General features: G+C 37.7%; 1 protein-coding gene and 1 non-coding gene across 12 annotated transcripts in view; both read left to right on the plus strand.

Moving 5' to 3' along the window:
* Nucleotides 1-21,020, plus strand: part of Mbnl1 (muscleblind like splicing regulator 1) — a 148,330-nt gene that overhangs the window by 48,883 nt on the left and 78,427 nt on the right. The window contains exon 2 of one of the 11 annotated variants that reach the window (XM_055596714.1): nt 9,426-10,156. The exons of the other annotated variants lie outside the window; for them this stretch is intronic. Within the exon in view, the coding sequence (XP_055452689.1) occupies nt 10,088-10,156 (69 nt within the window). The 5' untranslated portion in view covers nt 9,426-10,087. The remainder of the gene's footprint in view (nt 1-9,425; nt 10,157-21,020) is intronic. 11 annotated transcript variants of the gene reach the window in all.
* LOC129668815 (U6 spliceosomal RNA) lies at nt 20,606-20,708 on the plus strand. Its single transcript, XR_008718971.1, has one exon. It is a non-coding gene; the product is annotated as a U6 spliceosomal RNA (small nuclear RNA).

A 21,020-nucleotide genomic window follows, 5' to 3' on the forward strand; every position in this document is an offset into this window, starting at 1 on the left:
ACACACACACACACACACACACACACACACACACACACACACACACATACATATGGAGAGTGAAGTTGCCTAGTTCTGTGATTTGCTGTGTTCTCTGATCATTTGGCTTAGTATTCATTTAACACTTGATATGTAATTGAAAATGTAAGACATTCAAAAGATCCCTTCTTTCTGTTTTTGGTTACAATGTCTGTTGCTATCCAGGTCAAATAGCTTCTTTCAGCCATGCTTTTGTTTTCAACTTCTCTAGATAATGACAGTCCTCTTATGTGCCCCAGAAAGAGTATAGGAATAGTTTAGAAGAAATCCTTCACTAATCATAGTTTAATAAGCACCTGCAGGAAATGTATTTTAAATGGCAAACGGCTTTAATAGAAAGTGTGTATTTCCTTGAAGAATCTCTTAGTTACCTAGCTTCATTGCCCTGCCCCCATCACAGGGGCCCCTTAAAATCATAATAGCTTACAGTGTAAATTGACTACTTGCGCCGAGCCCTGTACACAACGAAGACAACACTCGCACACTGCCTTCGAGTCACTCATCATTTCATAGGCCTGTGACTTTCTGTGTCTCCAGTATTTCCCACTGGAGATTCTGGGTTGTCTGTCATCGGCAGTGTCTCGCTGGCAGCTTAAAATTTGTTGTCAAAAGATTATTTACACCTTGGGATTTTACAAATTCTAAAATCCAAGGACAACTTCTCCAGAGAGTCCCCTTAAGAAAAGTCATTCTATGTGGAGTAGCTATGTAAAATTCTATTTTCAGATATGTTCTTTCTACACTTTTAGAGATATTTAGCACACGATTTACTATTCCATGTGCCAGCTGAGAGAGGGCAACTTACTTAACCTTTCTGTGAATCAGGTTCTGGTCTGTAAGGTAGAAATAGCAGTACTGCCCTCGTAACTGAGTGCTGTCTTGCTGCACAGTGAGCACTCAGCTGACTCTACCTCCCCTCTCTGTACTTCCAGTGATATAGATAGAATTTTAGATTTCTCTTTTTAGATAATTTATTTTCAAATACGTACTTTCCCTAGAAGACAAGTAGGCATTTCCGTGTTAAACATGTGAATATTCCCCTGTAGATATAAGTACATTGATTTAGGCTGTCCAGGATAGATTATAAATAGCAAGGCTCGGCTTATAAACCAATTTTGTAGCTTCAGAGTGGAAATCGAAAATAAAGCTTGTTTTCTTTAGACATCAATTCTCTTTATCTTCATGTTATTTGGGGGGGGGGAAGAAGAGGTAATTTTTTATTATTTCAATTTTTGAACATATGAAATCTAGATGAACTTATACATATATTCATATTATTTTAGATGCTGCTGCTTAGCAGGTGAAGAGCGATCCTACCTACCACAGGCCTTGAGTTTGATCCTTGGCACTGCCTGAAAGGAGGTTGTGGCGCACACAGGCCTAGCACTTCAGGCTCTTTAGAACTTGAAGAAACTCATGCTAGCCAGCTGGAGTCTGTGCTGTATCAGACCTTGAGTCAAGACACAACAAAAGTGCTACATCAGATTATCCTTATTTCAAGATTTTTTTCTTGGGAAAATTATTTGAATGCCTCTCCTAATCTTTTTTAAGACAATATATTTTGATAACATTACTCTTCCATAGTATAAAGAGTTCTCAGTCATTTCCTTTCTGTTTAGCATGGATGTGGTTATTAGGAGATGACTTCATTTGTTTTGTTTATTATTATGATCATGATGCAAATGAAACACATAAAACAAACTCAAAAACATTCCATATGTTAATCTGATTTTCTAATTCTAGTGTTTGGAGTTATATACTATATATATATTTAAGCTTACAGTATTTTTAGCTGACTTCAGATTCCTTGTCCTTATCGTCTAAAAGTATGACAGTAAGAGGATTTGAAGTTGAATAATTCCCATTGACCCAAAGAAACATAAATGTCTGTTTCAGGCCTAGCATGTTAAAGTAAAAAAAAATTCATTTAAACTATTTTGGAGTAAAATTAGATTCAAGAATACTGGAAATCCCCCCTAAGACTAGTGCAAATGAGGAGATCCTGTGAGGCTTCCAAGTAGTTATATCTGAGCTTCATTTGTATATTTTGTGCATTAAGAAAAGTTTGGAGTTTAAGATTAACTGTTGAATAGCAAGCATGCAGTATACAGAATTCGTCTGAAAATATGCTTTGAAAGTCTGGGGTTAGCATTTATGATCCTGCTTTGTTACCTCATTTACTTTTTGTTTGTGTGTGACGCACGTGTGATTGGTTCTGCCCAGGCATCCTTGTGCTGATCAAAGAGCTAGTTCTTTGGATCAGCTCTTTCCTACAGTTAAATAGACTAGACAGCAGCAAATGCTGGCCCCGGGCTCATTCGACAAGTACTTCTACAAGTACAGTGGTCTCAGCAGCCTTGGAGATGGACTTCTGTAGATTTTATCATATATTAAATAGTGATAACATTCTTGATGTCTTATATAATCCAGAAATAGTTCTGTTACTTATGCTTAGAGACTATAATACAGCTGATATGATTAATATAGAAGGCAATTTCTTGACATAAAGTTTGTTTTGTAATAAGAATATAGATAATATGGAAATGTTACGTTGAATTTTAATCATTTATAGACATGTTTTATTATTTTCAAAGAAAAAATGAGAAGAGATTTTTCGTTTTAGCATTTGAAGTTTATTTATTTATTTATTTTCTTGAGTACTGTTCTGATATACAGCAAAGTAGAGAGGAAGACATAGAAGTTTCCCCTGTGCCCCCTGGCCTCCCACATGCACCTCCCTCTATTTCAACATCTCCTACCGAAGTGGTATGTTTATGGTCAGTGATGAGCTCATGGGTACATATTGTCACCCACAGGTCATGGTCCAGGGTTTCTTCCTGGTGCTTTGCATTCTCTGAGTATGGACAGGAATTAATGACATGTAGCCATCACTGGATCCTACAGTGCAGTGACATTGTTCTACAAGTCCTCTGTGCTCTGTGATGACCTCATGGATGCTCCTGTGCTGAGAGAATGGAAGCTGAGTTGTTCTGTGTTCATTGGATTTCCTTACCAAGAACAGCAGACATCCCAAGAGAGAGTGTGAAACAGGCTGGCCAGCACGGCTTCTTTGCAAGGCCTCTGCTCACAGGCTTGACTCTAAATGGAGAATCCTCTCTCGTATCTGCAGTTCCTGCTACCAAAAGAGTGTACATAAAGCCTAGAATAACCTACATAGGCAGATTGTTAGGAGCAGTGCAGTTTGTATGGTACACAATTTACATTTGATTCTGTTAAAAAGGGGGTATTTTAAATGGCGTGGTATTTGTATCATTTGCTGGCTTTCCTGTTCTGAACATTTTAAAAGGGTAGGAAAAACATAAAGAGCTAGGTGTGGTCTCTGGTAACATCAAGGACTAGCTTCATTTAACTTTAAGGATCTACAAATGGATATTTATTAATGTCCTTCAAATAGAAGTTGCAATTCTGCCTGGAGGAAGTATTTTCATATGAATAGCATGTAAGTTGATGACAAAGTTCACTAAGTTATACGTGATAAGTGTTTTATACCATTGAAAATGGAAGGCTAGCCTGAAGGAAACACAGTTCCAAAAAAGAGCTGGCAAAAGTAAATGTTATAGAACACAGAAAGAATACCAGGGGAAAAACTGACAGAGTGCAACAACAAGAAGATTAGTCACTTCTAGGAGAGGGAGGGGTAGTTCAGGGAGAAGAGTTGTTTCAAGCAGGAGTGTTGACTAATATGCAGATGAGAACCCCTTGGGAGCCACACTGGCCAAAATGGGGAATGCCAGTAGCACTGAAGACCTAAATACAAAGTTACAAAAGCAGTGACAAGAACAAAAGTGGGAAAATGTTAGGTTTGACTTTATAGAAGCTTAAAATAAAAGGCTGCTGCTTTGGTGTTCCTCACCTGAGCTGATTGGCTTGTGGGAAAGAGAGCCTTCCATGTCCTTCACCGTAAGCTTAGGTTCCATTCAGACATTACATGAAAACCGAATTATGCTGGCTGTCTTGTTTGTGTGTGCTCTTTGGAATAACTTTTGCTTCTACAGACTATTTGTCCACAACTAAAGAAGTACAGATATCCAGATAGTCTAAGAATTATTTCTGTGAGCTCTTAAAATTGTGACTAGTAGTTAACCTGTATATTTTACAAAATGATACTTTGGATGCTAACTGAAAACCAGGAAGTAAACTGCATGCATATGCATTTTGGTGAAGTTCTGTTTCCCATTTGTAGTAAAAGGAGTACAGATATTCCAGACATCTCCTACATGTCAAATGTGCCTCAAAAATAGGTAATGCTATTGGGCTGAACTGGATGCAAGAATATAGAACTCAGATATCCTGGTGCTTCCTTATTAGACTCTTTGCCTAGTATGGCCCACTGGTTTACATGACATTTCTAGCTCAGGAAAGGATGTTGTTAGTGAGGACACTTCCTTATTCCATGGGGTGATGTTGTTTCCTGTGTTATGCACCTATCCGTATTTAATAGATACCTGACACTTACTTATCTATTACTTATTCTATTTATTCAGAAAGACATACCCTTTTCAGTTAAAAGTGAAAAGAGTAACAAATATTGAAGTAGAAATGGAAAATTCACTTAATTTAGAGATCTTAGATATCTTTGTGTTTTGTATTACTATATGGAATATATAATTCTGTATGATTATACTCCTAGAAATGCAGAACGAGTGAGCCATTCTACTCTGCAGGTTTAGTTACCAATCACAGTACTTCCATTGTTCTTGTGCACAAAATTTGCAAATTCAAAGGTAAACTCAAAGTCTAACATAACCAGATAGTGCAAACACTAAAAGTACACTAAAAAACTAACTTGCCCAGCCTTTCCCTTTCCCATCATAATAGAAAAGGAAATGTTTATTTTCTAAACTCTAGAAGACAAATACTATCTCAAACACAGAAAGTTTTTCCTTTTCCTGGAGTGGACACAGTAAGTCATCCTGAGTCACTTGAGGATTTTATTTAGCCAGTTTTATTTAAAGCATAAAATTGTGAGGAAAAATGACTCAGTGGTGTGTTTGTATAGTTAGACCTTTTCACTTTGAGGTCAGCAGTTCCTACACAAATCACACCCTATTAAATATTGGTGAATCTTTTCTTATCCATTATGGAAGAATACTAAAACCTCACCTGTTCTGGCTTGTGTGCCCCTTACATGTGCATATTAATATATTTGTTTTCATATGAAGACTCATTCAAGGAATTAAGTCAAAGGAATGGGCCCCATAATAGCTGGTGAAAATAAAGGAGTACTTAGCTTGCTTATCTACAAATACTAGCTTTGCTGATTTTTAAAGTGAGTGAAATGTTTACATAACTAGGCCCTTATACTTGAATCTTAACACAGTACCTGCACTGCCCCGTCATCAGCAAGAAATATTTCTATGACAGATTGAACGAGTTCCAGATAGGCTGAGAAACCTTAATTTATATGTCTCTGTCTGTATTTATATATGTTTCTCTGACAGCTTAATGATTGATGGGTTCTCCTAGGCATAACTCAATAATTCCAAGGTAAAAAAAAATCATGTGTTCAAGAGTGTAATCAAATCGATTTCTATGCCTGCCCTATCTCTGAATAATGACATGGAGACTCACACTTTTAAAAAATAGCTTTGGGCCTTAAGGTACGCTGTTGTTCCAAACTAGCTAACTAATCTGTCTTAATTTATGTTCTTTACCTCTCCTAAGTTTCATACATCCAACTTCTTTCATACCGCAGTGGCAACACCCCTCATGCTCATTTCTTTCCCATACTTCCTCTCTCTGCCTGGAAGTTCTGCCTCCTAATCCTGCCTTAGCTTATTGGCCATCACATTTTTAGTAAAACCAATCAGAAGGTGATGGAGAACAAAGTCTAAAAAACTTTGAGACAGGAGATGCTTCATAAAAATGCCAATGCCAATATCTGGTCTGTACTCAACTCTGTGGGTACAGAAATCAGTGTTTGAATACTCAGTGCACAAAAGTTCAGTTCCAACCTGGGCCTTGTCAAGAGATGCTGTCTTACAGATAAATCCTATAATCCATCTTAGGCAAAACTCTATGCAGTTCCTGTATTTTCTTTACCAAAGATGGCAGAGTGCAGTCTTTAGTGTTCCAAGTAGAGGCTGAGACAGATATCAGTCTGTTACTAACTGGAGAGTAAATCTAGCTCATTCCATGTGATATGTAGCACCACTACATACCAAGGGCTGCTGCAGAGAAGGCAATTTACTAGAACCCGCTTAGAACTATACACCTGCTTTGTAGATGCTTGATTTTAGAAATAATTGAGACTAAATACACCTTTGCATGGTATGTCACGCAGAGTGAGACTGCAGAGGCACCTAAATAAATTGTCAGTAAATACGGTCCAGTGTGGTGTATGGCTGAATCATAACCAAGAGAAGGTGCTTTCATCAAATGTACTCCTGAAGTTTTCATAGGTTCTTTTTATTTTTTGATTTACTAAGTCGTACCAAACAAGCAGAAGCCAGCCCAAAATAGCCAGAGTTAGGCTTACAGCCAGGAAGAGAAATGGGTAGGCATCTCTGTTATTTTTGCCTTAACATTAGTGCCCTGGCTGCATGATTTGAACTGTCTGGTTTGATAGCCATGTGTCCTCGGCAGCTTATTCAAGGAGGGTCATTTTAGCTACTGACAATTCAGGGAAGCCCTTGGTCAAAGTTGGTTTCAGCCCATATCTCATGGGCTGACGGCCCTTATATTTCTTAAGCTCCATCTGAACTCATAATTATTGTTTCAATCTTGCACATAATGAAATCCATGGGCCAAAATGGGAGTGAATATAAGGATGTATATTCCTGCTGGGGCCTCTGAAGATAAGATCCATTTAGAAATCTATGACTGTGACAACTGGATTAGTTCTTGAATTCTAACATCTGAGATTCATAAAATGTGTGAGAAATGTATTCACCTTTGTAGACACACATTCATATTTGTATGTCGCTGAAAGGGAGTGGACCTTAGCAGACTTTTTCCACCATGGTTCAGACCATACACAGTTACTCCCACCCTAAGGAACTCGGATTTCAAGACTATGCAACAGATGGGCAGAAGGCTACAGTGTTTGCAGGTGCATTCCCAAGTCTACATTTTTCCTCCTTTGCAAGGGTCACTAGGTGACTTCTTAGGCCTAGCATTCATTCACCTTGCTGTGTTGATGTAGAACATGTGAGAAACATGCTGAGTGTCTTAGTTTCAACAGTAAGGGTAGTTTGTTTTTTTTACTATGCATAGAATACATGCCCCCATGTTCATAACTCTGTGACAAGTCTGTGGTTGGAATATATTAATTCTTTTTTCACTCCTTTGAAGTCTTTAAATTCCAAAGAAATAAATCTAGTTATCTTTTCTGTCTCTAGGATTGAACTTCTAGACAAATCATCTAAATGCCTTGTTAATGCTCCTACAAGCCTGTTGTCCAGTCATAATCTAGTGAAAGAAAATAAATGATCAATAACATCAGAATGGAAATGAAATATGGAAACAGACACGTTGTTCATTCCATAAAAAATCAAAAGAATTGATGTTTTCCTGTGTAGGTAGAATGTTGTATAGATAATGAAAACAGTAGCCTTTGCAAAAAGTGTTAATTGCCAGGAAGGCAGATAGAGTATTATTTAAAAAATAAGCAAAATCTCAGCATAGCAGTTTTACATGGTAACTGTCTTTCAGTGACATGTTTAAGGCAGTTAATTTGCTTAGTAGAAATGAGGAGGAAATAAAGGAACTATGAAAGGGTGAGTTAGGTTGCCTTACAGTAAACTCTCAAGTAGTTTTCTGTATAGAATTGGAAACTGGGTATCTCATAGTAACAGTATTTCTGTCACTTGATTGGAGAGAGGATTTAAGTAGGATCACAGGAAAACACCTGTTTTGACACTTGGCGTGGGCTAAGTGCAAACACATGGGTGGTTTGTGTGGGTGTGGAGTAAACAAGAATGTTTCGGCTAGCGTCCTCCAGGGTGAACATCTGACAGTACTCCAGCTCCTGCTGCCACCCGCTGCTGCTGGTGTGTGGGAGACCCAGGCTCACCCCTAGGTTTACTCACAGGTGGAAGGACAGAACGCACAGCAGTGTCCTCTGCCTTCCTTGTATGTGCCATGACACATGTGTCTCCACGTACCATGCCCACACACTCACACTTGCCCACACCCACACCTGTACCCACACTTTTCTAAAACTGAAATTTGAGATTCTTTATCCTTTCCCTTTATCAAAAGCCCAATTTCTTCCAAATTAAAATGATAATTCCTTAATGACAGTTGGCTATATTGTAATATTGGTATTTTTTTTATTTTATAACAATATCTATTCTTTGTTGACTTATAAGAATAGGTGGACTTACCCTCCCTCAAATAAACAGCTTCATTTCATGTATTGTTAACTGTGTATATTGGAAATGAGGAAGAAAATTAACTTTGGTTTTAAAAGGCTGGGGAGACGGCTCAGAGGTTAAGAACACTGACTGTTCTTCCAGAGGTCCTGAGTTCAATTGCCAGCAACCACATGGTGGCTCACAACCATATATAATGAGATCTGGTGCCCTCTTCTGGTGTGCATGTATACATGCTGACAAAACATTGTATACATAATAAAATAAATCTAAAAAAATAAATAAAAAGATTATTTTAAATAGTCATTAAATTACTTAAGTTTTATATACCAAATAAATGGAATATTATTATATTGTCGTAATTTGATGATACCTGAAGTGAAGAATTTCTCACACATAACTATTATGTAGTAGAATCTTTTCACATCTATGTCCAGATGTGCAAAACAAGTCTAAAGTACTGTGTATAGTTAACTTGCTCCTAATTTTAAAAAGTGAGAATGCTTAAGTTATCACAGTCATTTTCATTCAATAGATATTAGCATCTTTTCAATGCTGTGCTTAGTTTCTAAGTATCTTCCAGCTTACCAAAAGAGAGGCACCTGAGATCTGTCTCCTGCACAGCCTAGAGGCTCATAGCAGGCAGCTCCGTGTGAGCTCCTCAAGACTTGTGAAAGTTGAAGAGCTGTGGGCCCCGGGTACCAAGCTCTCTGCCTCTTTGGAGAGTGCAGCATTGTGAGGCAGAGGCGGTCAGCAGGGGTCTTGGGCATTAGAGATTCACCCCCCTGAACGTGCCCTCCCTGTCTGGTTTTCTTAGGCCCTCTCTTGCTCTTCTCAAGCTTGTGTATTTCTGGATTGCCTGCCTCTTTTCTATCAAATTCTTTTCTTCATCAAATTCCCCATTCACCCGCATCTGGTTCTGGTTGAAAGTGATGTACTTGATGAAATATGTGTTGCACAATTAGAAAATAATTATTTTTCTCAAGTAGTTCTTTTTTAAACTAATTGAGTTTAATCTCTCTGTCTTCCTATTTTCTCTTCCAATTCCAGATAGCTTTGCCTTTCTACCTCTTGCCTGTGGACCAGCTTCCTGGGATTTTTTTCCACATTTATAAATTAATTTGATATGAAGGTTGCAAAGACAGGGTATAGTAATCTTATGCCCCTTTTGGAATTTAACATTAGTACAGCAGGCATGCTATAACATGTGTCCCTCACTTTTCTTTCTAGAACTAGATTTCCATCCCTCTTCATCCGTGTTTTGGCTTTCTGTGGGATGCGTGAATGGCTGCCCCCATGTGTTTTGTTGCGTTTGTCCATTGCTTCCTGTGTTCTGGTGGGAACCTCGGTGACTCTTCTCAGTTGCTACCTGAGCTCTGTGCTGGTTGCTGCTCTTCTCCCAGGGTCTCATGCTGGCTGCCCATGTCTCTACCTCCCTGGCACTGCCGCTTGGCAGAACCATGGTCCCTGGATGGCTGCCTCTAAACCTTTGTGAGGGCGGGGAATATTCCTCCCCCTGCTGCTACAATTGAGCTCTGTGCTGGGTACCACAGAGCCCTCTACACTTGCTTTCAGTTGCTAAGGCATCCCGAGCTTTGGCTGCGGCTCAGTGGTCCTGCTGTCCAAACCCTAAAACTTTCCTAGCCTCGACACTCAGTGGTAGCAGCAGGTGTTGGGATTTCTCCAACTCCTAAGGCCTTGGGAGGAAGAGAATGGCTGTTGACATAGACCTCAAGAATTTTCAGAGTACTCCAGGAAACATCTCCAGAAGATATGTAAAGGTAAGAATCTGATTTCTCTAGGAAGCAATTTCAGAAGCATAGAAAGCAAAACCTCTAGCTGGGGGTTAATATAAATGGATTTTAGTAGAGAAAACCTAAAGAACTATGGTAACTTGTTCTGTATTGGCCCATTGCTTAATGCAAACTCTTCTCAGGGGTGGCTGGTTCTGTGTGAGCTTTACATTTCTATCCTATTTTACTTATATTAAATTTGGGTATTAGACAGATTTTAAAGCATTTTACTCCATTATTTGAATCGGAATTTTGAAGTTATTTTGTTTTTCCATCTTCCAGTCTTCATTCTGTATTCAGTAAGATTGTTTTTGTGATTTAAAATGGTAAAAAATAAAATAGTAGTCTTTTATTTTACCAAAATGCCTATATTTTAGTTACCTCTCTATTAATATTTAATACCCCCCAAAAAATAAAAACTTAAACATGTGTGTCCTTGGATTGTTCTCACTGGGAAGCAGCTGTCACTCGTTGCCACTCATCCAAGCACTCTCATAAAGCAGCAGCCTCTCCTCTCTCAGGGCTTTTCTCTCCCTCTCCTTCTTCCCTTCTCTCCACTTTCTCTTCCCCCCATCCCTTTCATTTATTTTTTTTTTTTAAGATGGTCTTGCACTGCAGCGCAGGTGGTTCTGAAACTATTATAATCCAGGAAGCTCCAACTTTTAGAGACCTGCTGTCTCCTAGTCTCTAGTCCTGGAATTACAAGTGGGAGCCATAGCATGGGCCTCTTGGTAGTTTTCTTAGCATGTGACTCGGTGAAGAATCTGTTTTGGGTGCTAGGGTTCTGTTTCTGAGCTGTGGGGAAGAATCAGTGTAAACCATGTGTGCAGAAGTACAGCACCATGCCGGTACTTAACTCATTCCTAACCTACTCTTCACCGCACTCTTCATGGCGCTAATCTGTGATTTCAGCCTTACTATCAATCCATAACTTTTAAATCATCTTTAATTTTTTAATATGAACTTAATATCTTAATCAGTACTCTGTAATTGAAATCAAAGTTCTTATTTCCAAAAGCCAACCTAAACTTAGTACTAAAGTTAAAATATATGCTTACTTTGTAAAATAGATGTAATTTTACAAAATGAAAATATATTGGATAGTATATATTTCTATTCTGTTCTATGTTGGATCCTCTAGACCTTAAAGAATAACTAAACAGAATGTTTTAAAGTCTTTATAATGACTTAAAATACATATTTGGTTTCTTATGCAATAACACAAAAGTGGCATTTTATTCTTATTTTACAGGTTATAATGAGCTTGCAATTTAAAAAATTGCAATTCATTTTAATATTTTTTAAAAAATGACTTGATGTGCGCTCTAAGGCTAGGAGTTTGCATTATGGTTAAGTGTGCCCTGAGTACACTGCTCTTTTATTTCTCCAGAAACTTATTTTCCCCTGGGATGAGAAATCAATGAATATAAGAATTTGAACTGTTAGAAATAATGAAAATACTTGTAAATTTATTACTAATCATAATTATTTCAGAAGGAGTTTGAATTTCTTGTTCTTAGTAAGTCTTAGGTGCATGTGCCTATTCTCAAAATAAGGTCAAGAGTTCAGTTAGAGCATTTCTGTGTAATTCAGCTCAGCTTGAAATCGATGCCTGTCCATCCCCATGTTTCCCCTCCCTCCCTGGAGTGGAGACCTCCAGACAGAGGAGGAGCGGGCAAAACATTTGCAGCAGATGTTGAATTAAGCAAATACAAAGTTTTTAATTTTTGTTTTTCTTTATGTAATAAGTCAAAGTCTGTAAGCGTCATTAAACATGTCCATATAGAAAAGAAACAGAAGAACAGACTTATGCTTTGTCAGAGCAACTGAATGGAAGGATAATGAAGGAATATGACCAGGTGCTGACAATTTTGGTACTTTAGACTTTTGCTGCTCAAAAGTAAAACATTCCTATTTATTATTAATTTTTATTTGGAACTAAAAGGCTATTGTTAGTTTTACAGATTTAAAATTATACTTTAGTTAATTTTCATATTTTATTTATTGTCTACCTTATAATCACTTCTTTTTTTTTCTAGAAATCTTGAGATATGCATGAGAGGAAGTTTAGAGATGAGTAGGAGAGAGAGGGTAAATTTACACCTGTGTCAAATTGTCAAATATAATTAATCATTAAAAAAAAAAGAAGCACATAAGATATAAGATACAATTATTATTGCACCGGGATGAGGAAACTGAGGCTATATGAAGTTGAATAGCTCCCTGTTTGTCTTCACTCCAGTGATCACTGGCCCATAATGACCTTCATTTCAGGGCTCCCTGATTGACACCGAAAAGTGTATCAACAGAAGCTGTCTCGGGATCCCTGTTCTTTGAGTGTCCTAGGCATCCAATGCTAGCCTCTGTCCTCATCCTTGGCACAACACAGCCCCCACCCGGTTCATTCTAGGCTGTTATTCCTTATCTGGCTTTGTGACCTTGGGATGTTTACTTACAGTCTTCTCTCAGCTGTAGTTTCACCCTCTCTAAAATATGAATAATATTATCTCCTTGTCAGAGTTTTTATGGAGACTTAATTTAATGAGACAGTTTGTTCCAACACTTAGCACAGTGGCTAGCATACAGAAAATGGTGACAGTGGGGATGTTACTATGTAATTTTCCCAAGGTCACATAGCTAGAAAATGATTGAGTCACAACTCAAACACAAGTCCTCCAGAATAAAAAAGTAAATAAAATTAGAACAGATACACACATACACAGCATGCTTTAGAAACTACAAAACGAAGATCATACTCTTCTACCCCAATCTCCCCTCCCGACTAAACACATATATATATGTGTGTGTATGTATATGTATGTAGTATATATATATATATATATATATATATATATATATATATATATACACACACACCATACATACATACATATGGTGGATGACAAGATGAAGTTTATATGGAGAAGGGAGAAGTACAGTTGAGTGTGAACTTTTAAAGTGAGAATTGGCATTTCACCTCCAGTGTTCAGAAGCTATGATCTTGGGCATTTTCTTAATCCTTATGCTGTTTCTTATACATTATGTTAATGAAAATAAAATTAAAAAGCATTGCATGTGTTATTAAAAACATTGAATTATACAAATGGATATCACCTGCTCACATAACTGTTGGCTTTTATTAACAGTTGACCAAGATGTAAACATCTCTTTAAATGCATAAGGTCTTTATCAAATTGACAGATCAGGTTAGTGAAAACCATTTACAGATAGATAGGCCTTCCAATATCCAAGAACCAAAATGTTTCCTGGTCTGAACAGTGTCAGGACATATAAACTGGCAGTGGAAAGGAGAGGAAACATCAAGGAATGAACAAAATGATTGGAGAAGGGACAGAAGTTCATTTCATCCTGCCTCATGTTTGTTACTAACATTGGAGTGTCCCAGAGAGTGAGAGTAATGCCAGTTACACAGATAGTACAGTATTTTTTTCAATCTTTATTCTCTGAAGTAGAACCCAAACTAGCAGTGGGGGCTCATCCTGAAGAGAGAGAATCATCAAAATCAAAATGTCAGGGCTTACTATTGAATGCTAGGTAGCTGTGGCAAGTATTGGATTCAAGGCGTTGGTTATTTCAGTGAAGTCCTTGCTGCTCTTTGATGTTTCTTGCTATGAAAAGTTTGAGGCCAGAGATGTTTATGTTACTGATTTGTAATCTCACCATGATGTCTACACATTAATTAAATTAAATATAATATATTATTATTATAACATGAACTAAAATAATAGTGCAGAACTTGATAAACAGACTGACTTTAGGAACTAATGGTTCCAAAGTGATCAGAAAGCAAGGCTCTGGTGTAGGAGATGTGGAGACTCAAGACTTTGTCCATATGAAGAGGCAGAGTAGGGCAGGTTCTGCAGGTTGGGAAGCCATGTGTTTGTATTTTTTAATGCTGGCTGAGGACATGAAGAGCTGAAATGTACAGTATAGCTGTTAGCACAGGAATAAAGTGTTCAAAATAATTTGTGAGCACATGACATACTTAAAGAATGGAGAAGAACCCATCTACATTTCATTTATGTTTTTTCTACTGAAAAATATTTCCGGCATTAGAAACTCAATTTGAGGACACCATATGGAGGGGAAACTATGAGAAATATATTATTTTTGTATATCTTTAGGAAGACATTCTCAAAATATGGTTTAAGTGCATAATATTGTGAAATTAAAGTTTGCAACACAAAGTAATTAGGTGGGTGACAGAGAAAGTATAATTCTAAAAGCTGGAATACTTGTGGGGAATTATTGGAATAGCTTTGGTGCCTGTTTTATATTAAAACTCTTAACTGCTCTTTTGATGTTTATTCACACATATAGTAAGGTAAAGGAATCTCTCATCCATTATTAAAACCATAAGACTTAAAAGAACAAAGGAAAATGAAACATGTTAAAGCAGACACTGTGTTGATAGTTCTAAAACCACAAGGCAAAACCCGATGCTTTTTCCTCTGCTCACCTTCCCATGAGGCCCTAATCACACACTTTCTGATTAGCACTTGTGGCTCCACACAAACGGGTGAGGAGTAAGCATCACTGTTGGCTGGCTGCTGCAGGAGGGTTTTCAGTTCCATGGAATAGCATTTACTGTCTAAGCTACATGCATTTCTTCCTTGTATCCAAATCCTGGGGAATGTATGCTGTCACCCGAAAAGAGCATGTTTAGAAAATATCAGATGAGAGTAAAAAATCAAACCACATGAGCAAATGTTCCATGAACATTTGTATCTTAATTTGAAGAAGACCATATGTTGCAGCAGCACTTCAGTAAGATTTAGATAGTGCTGAACTTTCCAGCATATCGTCAGAACAATCTTAAATTGAGTGCACATTTCAAAATATTGCTACGAAAACATACATGGATGTGAAGGTAAGTATAGGATTGAGTGTGAATGGAGCAAAGTTAGAGCTAACACATGCACCTCATTTTGTAAAATGTGGGGGTCCCTTGGTCCAATATTGTTTTCAACTGTGACTGTACAGGCTACTCTGTTTTGCTTTCTGGCTCTGATATTTGAATTCACTAGTCGTGCTGTCTGCTTCCCTTATCCCTGCATTGTTTTCTTTTTCACTTTGTTTCTTACTCTGTAGAGCCCTCTTTCCGTTTTTGTTGGCAGCTTGCTGTTTGTGTTTTAATTAGGTGCTAATTTGGAGATAGTATTGAAGTGGTACATATTAACTAATAAAAATGAAACCTATTATAAAATCTTTCACACATGAAGAACTTTAAGATAAACAGTGTGCAAGCTTTCCCCTCCTAAATCTTTTGTCATAGAATGTGTTCATGGCAGATCAATTTGCTTTATTTTTACCCTGTTATAAATCTGTAAGATAGATAGATAGATAAATAAATAAATAAATAAATAAATAAATAAATAGATAAATAAATAAATAAATAATATGTAAGATATGGTGTAAATGAAATCAGTTAGGTCTCCTCCCTAAGGAGAATTTTGTCATGAGAAGAAAAAGTTTCAGTGCTAAGGGTGAAAGTATTATAAAGTGTTTAGCGTATATGAGCTATAAATTATAGAAACTTTATTGCTTCTCTAATAGAATTTGAAGTGTTCTAGTTTAGTCTTGTGATTAAAATATCAGTTCCAGAGCCAGAGAATCCTGGAAACCCTAGATTTACCATGTAATGGTTGTGGTACCTTGTGCAGGTACTTGATCTATGTTTTAATCTTTGTAGTGTGTATAATAATAGATGATCAGATTCTCTGAGGATTAGATAGAAACGTGAATCACATCAAGCCATGCCTGGGACACACCACATACTGAGTAAGCTGTTGTTCTGCCTTAACTTCTTTTTTAATAAGAGAGAACTGAGTATGAAATGAAAAACGGAACATAGTAAGAATCCATTCAACCGAGTAATTAACCGGGTCAGATTCGTAGAGTAGCATGAGCTCACAGTCATGGGGGAATGAAGACAGAGCTAAGCCAGAAACAAACATCACTGCAGTCCTTGGCAGTGGCTGTTGCTCTTTATATAGTGTAGTGCCCCTTTGGAAAATGTTACCAATCCCCGACTGAGCCTACTGAAGATCAGTCCTGTATGTTTATACTACATAGTTGGGCTTTGTACTATGGTTACCTTCTTATAACCCTAAATATTCAGATGTTTCACCTATCATGTGCTAGATTCATTGATTTCGGAGCATTCCTGATTTATTTTTCCACGTTGTCCTGAATTTTCCTGTGCAGAGTTCTTTTATAGATTTTTGCACTTGTCATCTAGAATAAGCCTGGCTACTGTCACACTGACCACATGTACAGTAATACCAACATTTTTCATGGAGTAACTCAAGCGTTAGTTTCTTGTTAGGCCTCTTGATGGCTATTTTAGGGTTAGGAAAACATGGCTCTACAGTTATATTTTGAAGTCTGCCTAGGCTATTTGAAGGCAACATTATCATCTACTTCAAAAAGTGTAGGTAGGCCAGAAAGGAGGTCAGAGACTCCCCACTAAAAACACTGACACTGCGAAAGCTTCACAAGCTCTCATGTTTTCTGAGCCTGTGGTGGAAAGACCTCATGACTGCTTAGCACAGTGGGTGTGGTGAATGGTCCATCCAGTCTCCACACAGGCTTTTGTTTGATCCATAACATTGAGAAAATAAGTATTTTATTTTGCATTTCAAAGTCTGATACTGAAAAATTGGGCTAGTTTCTCATATATAACTTTGCAAATACTTCATAAACTCAAATAACAAAAAACAATATTAACTTTACTCATATACTGTTAAGACTGCATTACTAGAAACAGATTTCTTTTAAAAGGACAACTCAGCCCAGAGGTAGTTGATTTAGAACCATTCTAGAACAAAAGTTACTGAGTTTTGTTTTGTTTTGATTTTACTGAGATCAGAGTAACATTTAAAACAAAGAACAATAATATTTGAAGCTGGGCTTAATGGCACAGGCCTGTAATCCCAACTAACGTGGGATGCTGAGGCAGGAGAGAAAACTTAAAGCCTGTTTGGGCTACAGAGTAGACTCACCATCCTGGTCAACTCCACCAGAAGCCTTGTCTCAAAATTAAAAAGAAAATTATTATTATTTTTTTCTTTTATTATTATTAATTACACTTTATTCATTTTGTATCCCCCCATAAGCCCCTCCCTCCTCCCCTTCCAATTCCACCCTACCTCCCCTTTCTTCTATCATGCTTCTCCCCACGTCCACTGATAGGAGAGGTCCTCCTCTCCTTCCTTCTGATCTTAGTCTATCAGATCACATCAGGAATGGCTACATTGTCTTCTTCTGTGGCCTGGTAAGGCTACTCCCTCCTCAGGGGGGAGGTGATCAAAGGGCAGGCCCATCAGTTTATGTCACAGGCAGTCCGTCTTCCCATCACTATGTAAGCCACTTGGACACTGAACTGTCAGGGGCTACATCTGTGCAGGGGTTCTAGGTTATCTCCATGAATAGTCCTTGGTTGGAGTATGAGTCTTTGGGAAGTTCCCTGTGTTCAAATTTTCTTGTTCTGTTGCTCTCCTTGTGGAGTTCCTGTCCTCTCCAGCTCTTGCTATTTCCCACTTCTTACATAAAATTCCATTCACTCTGCCCGCGTGTATTACTCAGCAATGAAAAATAAGGAAATCATGAAATTTGCAGGTAAATGGTGGGACCTGGAAAGGATCATCCTGAGTGAGTTGTCCCAGAAACAAAAAGACACACACGGTATATACTCACTCATATAAACATACAACATAGGATAAACACACTAAAATCGGTACATCTAAACCAACTAAGCAAAAGAGAGGACCCTAACTAAAACGCTCAATCCCCATCCTGAAAGGCAAAGAGGATGGACATCAGAAGAAAAAAGAAAACAGGAAACAACCTAGGAACCTGCTACAGAGAGCCTCTGAAAGCCAGAAGAAGAAAACAGGAAACAACCTAGGAACCTGCCACAGAGGGCATCTGAAAGCCTCTGCCCTGCAGACTATCAAAACATGCTGAGCCTGATGGTCAACTGGCGGGCAAGGAAATTATTTTTTAAGTGTTGAAGTTAGACTGTGGTATGGCAACTCCCTGTCATTCACAAGCCCTAGAGACAAATCTAGAACCCTACACATCCATAACAGTGAAAGAGCCAAACAAAAATAATAACCCAGAGACTTGATTATTCTTTTTACGTTTTCATTAATTTATTTATTTTTACATCCTAATGGTGGCCTACTCCCTGATCTCCTCCTGGTTCCACCCTCCCTGCCTCTTCCTTCCTATCCCCCCATGCCCTCCTCACTTATCAACTGACCCCAGGCTGTCAGGTCTCTTTAGGACTAACTAAATCCTCTTTCTCTGTGGCCAGGCCAGGCCACCTTGCCCAGGGGAAGTGATCAAAGAGCAAGCAACAGATTTTATATCAGAGACAGCCCCTGGTCCCCTTACTAGGTAACGTACATGGAATCTGAGCTGCCTATCAGCTCCATCTGGAGACTTAATTATTTTAAAACTGATACTAGCTAAATGAAAATAATATTTTATAGTTCTTCAAGTTGGATTGAAATTATTCTTTTAACATATAAATTAATACATTTTCTATTTTAAAGTTACATTGCATTTAGGTTTCCGATAGGTGTTTTCTGCTAGGAGTTCATATATGCTGATTCTATTTGGAGACAGGTTAGTTCTATTTGAAGGTTTTTAATATACTTGGAGTTTTCAAAGTAGTTCAAGAGCCTTACAGTGAAGGAGACTGGAAATCAAGTAAGCAGACAGCAAGTAAAGCCTGGATTGCTTTCTAAGGCATTTTGGGTTCCTCACAGTGCTGCCTAAATGGCTGTGTCCTTTGGAGCTTGGACAGCTTGTGAACTGGTCTTCTGGAAAGCGATGGGCAGTGAACAGAGGTTTAAAAGACGATCTCAGCCAGTCTTTTTCCTCAGTTTTACCATTTCTTATGAACATTAAAATAGAAGGATAATTATTTTTAGAATTGTTAGCATGAACTTTAAACCTGTCTGGAATAAAGGAGAAGAGTTCAAACTCTATTTTCCATTTAGCCAAGTCATACATGTTGAAAAGGCAGGTGATATTTAAAATTTGGTCTTAAAAAATGTCACACATACTTCCTAAGTAACGTAATGGGAGGAAAAGGGGGTACAGAAGACAGAGCCATCTGCTTCTTATGGATAAAATGTATTTTTAGCCAACGCTAGGGAATGTAGAATGTACTAGATCAATAGAGACTTTCCTGAAATGGCTGGATATGCCAATGTGTATTAATGGATAAATGAGTATGTGAGGGAAAATTTATCTGGGTGAACAAATTGATGACTAAATTTAGTAGGTTGTGTGTTCTTATGCTTCTTTATTGTTTTTAGGAAAAGTACTTGGCTTCAAGCACTACAAATTTTGTTGAAAGATGTTAAAGGAAATTTTTTGTTTTTGTGTGTGTGGCTGTTTCTAGTTACTTCAGTAAAGCCAGGGTTGTTTGGTTGATATTGCTATTGTAGGTTGAATTATCCTGCATCTGTAGAGGTTTTAGAACTAGAAAATACAGATCCTAAGCCAAGGGGCTATTTTGAGAAAAGTAAACACTAATTCAAGTGACCACATTCTAAAAACAAATAAATAAAAAACCAAGTAGAAATAGATTAAGAAAATGACATTGACTAAAAAGAAATTAGTGTGTTTTACCTGTTACATTTGATTTGGTTGGTAATTGTTAGAACAATCGTTTTTAAACAAAGGCTGAGATCACAGCATTACTGTTAAGTGAGAATGGCTCATTGAACATCTCAGGGCCTTAGGGAACGGAAAAGAGTGGCTGCAGAGGCAAACTAAGGTTGAGCGTTGAGGAACAAGGAGGAGGGTTGCTGAGTGTGTACTAGAAGCTTGGCATAGGTGTGGTTATGCTGAGTGGAGTATACAGACAGCTAAAGTGCTCCGGGGGCCCTGAACTACCACTTCACCGCTTACTGTGCGGGTATTTCCAGCTGTTACGTTTACTAAGCTTGGTATAGAGCTAGGTTTTATCCAGTGTAAATTACCTATACTGTCTTGATTTATAGCTGAATAAAATATTGAAAAGAATACAGACATTGCTGTTAGTAACTAGAGTGAATGAAAATTTATTTCTGATTACTCTAAATTAGTAGCTTATTTTAAAAGGGAAGAAAAAAGATTACTTGAATTTCTACACAAGCAGCTTGTCAAACCCATAGCGTTTCTTTTTTATCTATGTTATACTGCAGAAAGTTCTTAGTAAGTACTTTGTTCCTCCTAGAGGAAAGAGCTAAAGGAGAAAGGGCTAGCTGTTATTTCTGACTCATCCTAATAACATGGAACCACTTAGTTCCTATTTTTCCCAGTCATCCATTTTAAGAAAGTCACTCAGTTCACTCACATGTAAGTCAGGAAAGCAGTCAGTGCTTTGAAAATGGTAACATTTTAAAAGTAGGTGTAGTGCTTGCTTTGGCAGGACACATACTAAATCTGAAATGGTACAGCGAAGATTAGCATGGCCCTGTGCAAAGACACGCCAATTCATGAAGCGTTCCATATTTAAAAAAGAAAGAAACATAGGTGCAGTAAATGTTTTGTATTATACTACTGTTGCTATCAGGTAATAACCCCAAGGATTAGAATGTTGGCAGTTGGGCCTGGATTCCTGTCTTTTCCTGAGATAAGAAACATTCAGAAAAAAAAAATAATAATAACTGAGAAATTAATATATGAACACTGTGTTTATAACAGTTCTCTTTTCCTTCCTCCATTTTTTTCTCATGCTTTTTCCTCTCCTCAAACTCATGACATCTTATTCTTTATACTTGGTGTGTGTGTGTGTGTGTGTGTGTGTGTGTGTGTGTGTGTGTGTGTG

The sequence above is a fragment of the Psammomys obesus genome, unplaced genomic scaffold, assembly GCF_907164565.1.
Source record: "Psammomys obesus unplaced genomic scaffold, mPsaObe1.curated_primary_1811, whole genome shotgun sequence".
Taxonomy (NCBI): domain Eukaryota; kingdom Metazoa; phylum Chordata; class Mammalia; order Rodentia; family Muridae; genus Psammomys; species Psammomys obesus.